General features: G+C 40.6%; 1 protein-coding gene across 1 annotated transcript in view; it reads right to left on the reverse strand.

Annotated features, from left to right (window-relative positions):
* Positions 1-612: 612 nt before the first annotated feature.
* Positions 613-2,005, reverse strand: part of LOC104464417 (myotubularin-related protein 10-like) — a gene marked incomplete at its 5' end in the record, with an annotated part of 21,750 nt that continues 20,357 nt past the window's right edge. Inside the window, 2 exon segments of the mRNA XM_010077114.1 lie at positions 613-1,435; positions 1,958-2,005. The exon segment at positions 1,958-2,005 is cut by the window's right edge and continues 16 nt beyond it. Of these exon segments, the coding sequence (XP_010075416.1) occupies positions 836-1,435; positions 1,958-2,005 (648 nt within the window).

The following is a 2,005-nucleotide window of genomic DNA, read 5'->3' on the forward strand; positions in this document are numbered from 1 at the left end:
AATGGAGAGGGGGAGGCGGGGGATAGAACAAGAACCTACCATAACAATCCATTGTAAAAATCTGGGAGAAGGTGTCAGCTGCATTAATCTTGCTACTGTTTCCTCCCAATTAAAGGCACTTCTAAAGCTACTACAATACCATATCGACAGCAAACGTTTCAAGGTTAACAGTGCATTGTCCTGAAGTCGATTCCTATAGTCTAAAGTCAAGCTCATGACAAAGAGCACAAATCTGATGAACTGTTATGAATACGTTTTGGGGAGAGAAAGAAAAGGGAACACCTTCCCCCCGCCATGGATACACACTGCATTAACACGTATGTCAGGTGATCAAGTCACAGAATATTAGTATGTATGTATGTATGCATATATGTATTCTTTATGAAGAGGCAATCTGATAAAATAGTTTGTTCCCAGATTTCAGCTGTTGGGCTGTGTCCACTGCACCTAACGCTTTGATTTGTCAAGCTGTTTTGACACAAGACTCACTTCTGTCACTCTCTGGGAAGAAAGGTATTTCAAGCAGAACCCTCATTAATGACCACACCAAACCTTTCAATTAGCTAATGAAATGCTCCATCGCATGTAATGAGCCAAACCACAAAAATACAGAAGGAATTAGGGATCAGAAGCCCTAGTAGATGAGAACCACTGAAGACAAAATTGTGCGATTTGAAGCATGACTTGCTTTGCTTTTAAATATTTGTGCAAAACTTACATAATGTTTGTATATAAAAACTATTACAGCTTTCAATCCCGCATTTAGCAGTGTTAACTTAGAAAAGACAAAATGATATGCTGTTTTCTCCCCAAACCTTTAATCCATCACATCATCTTAGTCTTCATTTGCAAGTGTCTCAGTGGATAGCCAGATTTTGGCACCACTTAAAAATTTGCTTAAAGGTGTTCCCAGAATGCTCCGTCTGCACAGGTTCCCTACAGGAGAAAATGGGAATGAGGAGGAGAGAAAGTCTGGGGCCCCGGAGGTGTCACTTAAACTACCTGCTCTGAAGTACATCCTGCTTTGATCCAGTTCCAAGCAGTTGCCTTGCAACGAAGAGTTGCTTTTGTACTGCCGAAGATTCCGGTTTAACATGTCTACTTCATCTGCCAGCAAAGAAACTCTATGGAAAGCAGTGATGAAGCCCCCATGGTTAATCTGGGCCTCGGGAACCCAGCGGAAGTAGCAGAGTTTCCACAGTTTTATATGTGTTCCAGAGACACGGGGTAGAATCAGGCCATGCAAATCAACAGGCTTTGCAAACCAGTCTCTGAAGAACTGTTCCATATTGTTACTCTGAGTCTCTGTTTGCTGTAAGAAGTCCGGTTTCAGTTTTAGTATCAGAGAGTTTCTTCTTGGAAGGAATTCTTGCTCACTGATGATTCCATTTTTTAATGCTGGGGGGACACCTCGCAATGTGGAGCTGTAGTTTTTCTGCAGAAAATAAATACTTGTAATATTCCAGTTTTATGCTCGTCTGAATAGCAGATTTCCCTGAGCTGCTAGGATGCCTCATCCAGAGAAATGATGTGACCTTTAAACAGTTCTGAGCTTGTGAGTCACTACTGCAGGGCTCAGAGGGCAAACAGTGGGGCCACCTGTGGCCTTTAAAAAGAAATACATGTTTTCTAGTCTTCCTACAACAATGAATAATTGAATTAATCAGTATTCACTGAAAAAAATTACAACCCTGAGGGAAAAAAAGTGGAATGTCCTCACTTTTCCATAAGTGAAATAATGCAAATATCCTGGAACGCAAGGCTCAACCATTTACATCTTTACTTCTACAGAAAATAATTTCTTTAGTCTGGGAAGCTAAGAGAATTAATGCTCCTATGCTAAACTGAGGGTGTAAACAGTAATTTACAGTTATCTAAACTGCAAATTTTTAAGCATAAACACCTTATGGTCAGGCACAGCAACAGTCCATTCACAGACAAACATCACTATAGTTACCTTTGAGCGTTTGAAAGTTTTCACTGCTCCATTTTGTACGCATGGTGC

The sequence above is a fragment of the Pterocles gutturalis genome, unplaced genomic scaffold (genome assembly GCF_000699245.1).
Source record: "Pterocles gutturalis isolate BGI_N339 unplaced genomic scaffold, ASM69924v1 scaffold22238, whole genome shotgun sequence".
NCBI lineage: Eukaryota > Metazoa > Chordata > Aves > Pterocliformes > Pteroclidae > Pterocles > Pterocles gutturalis.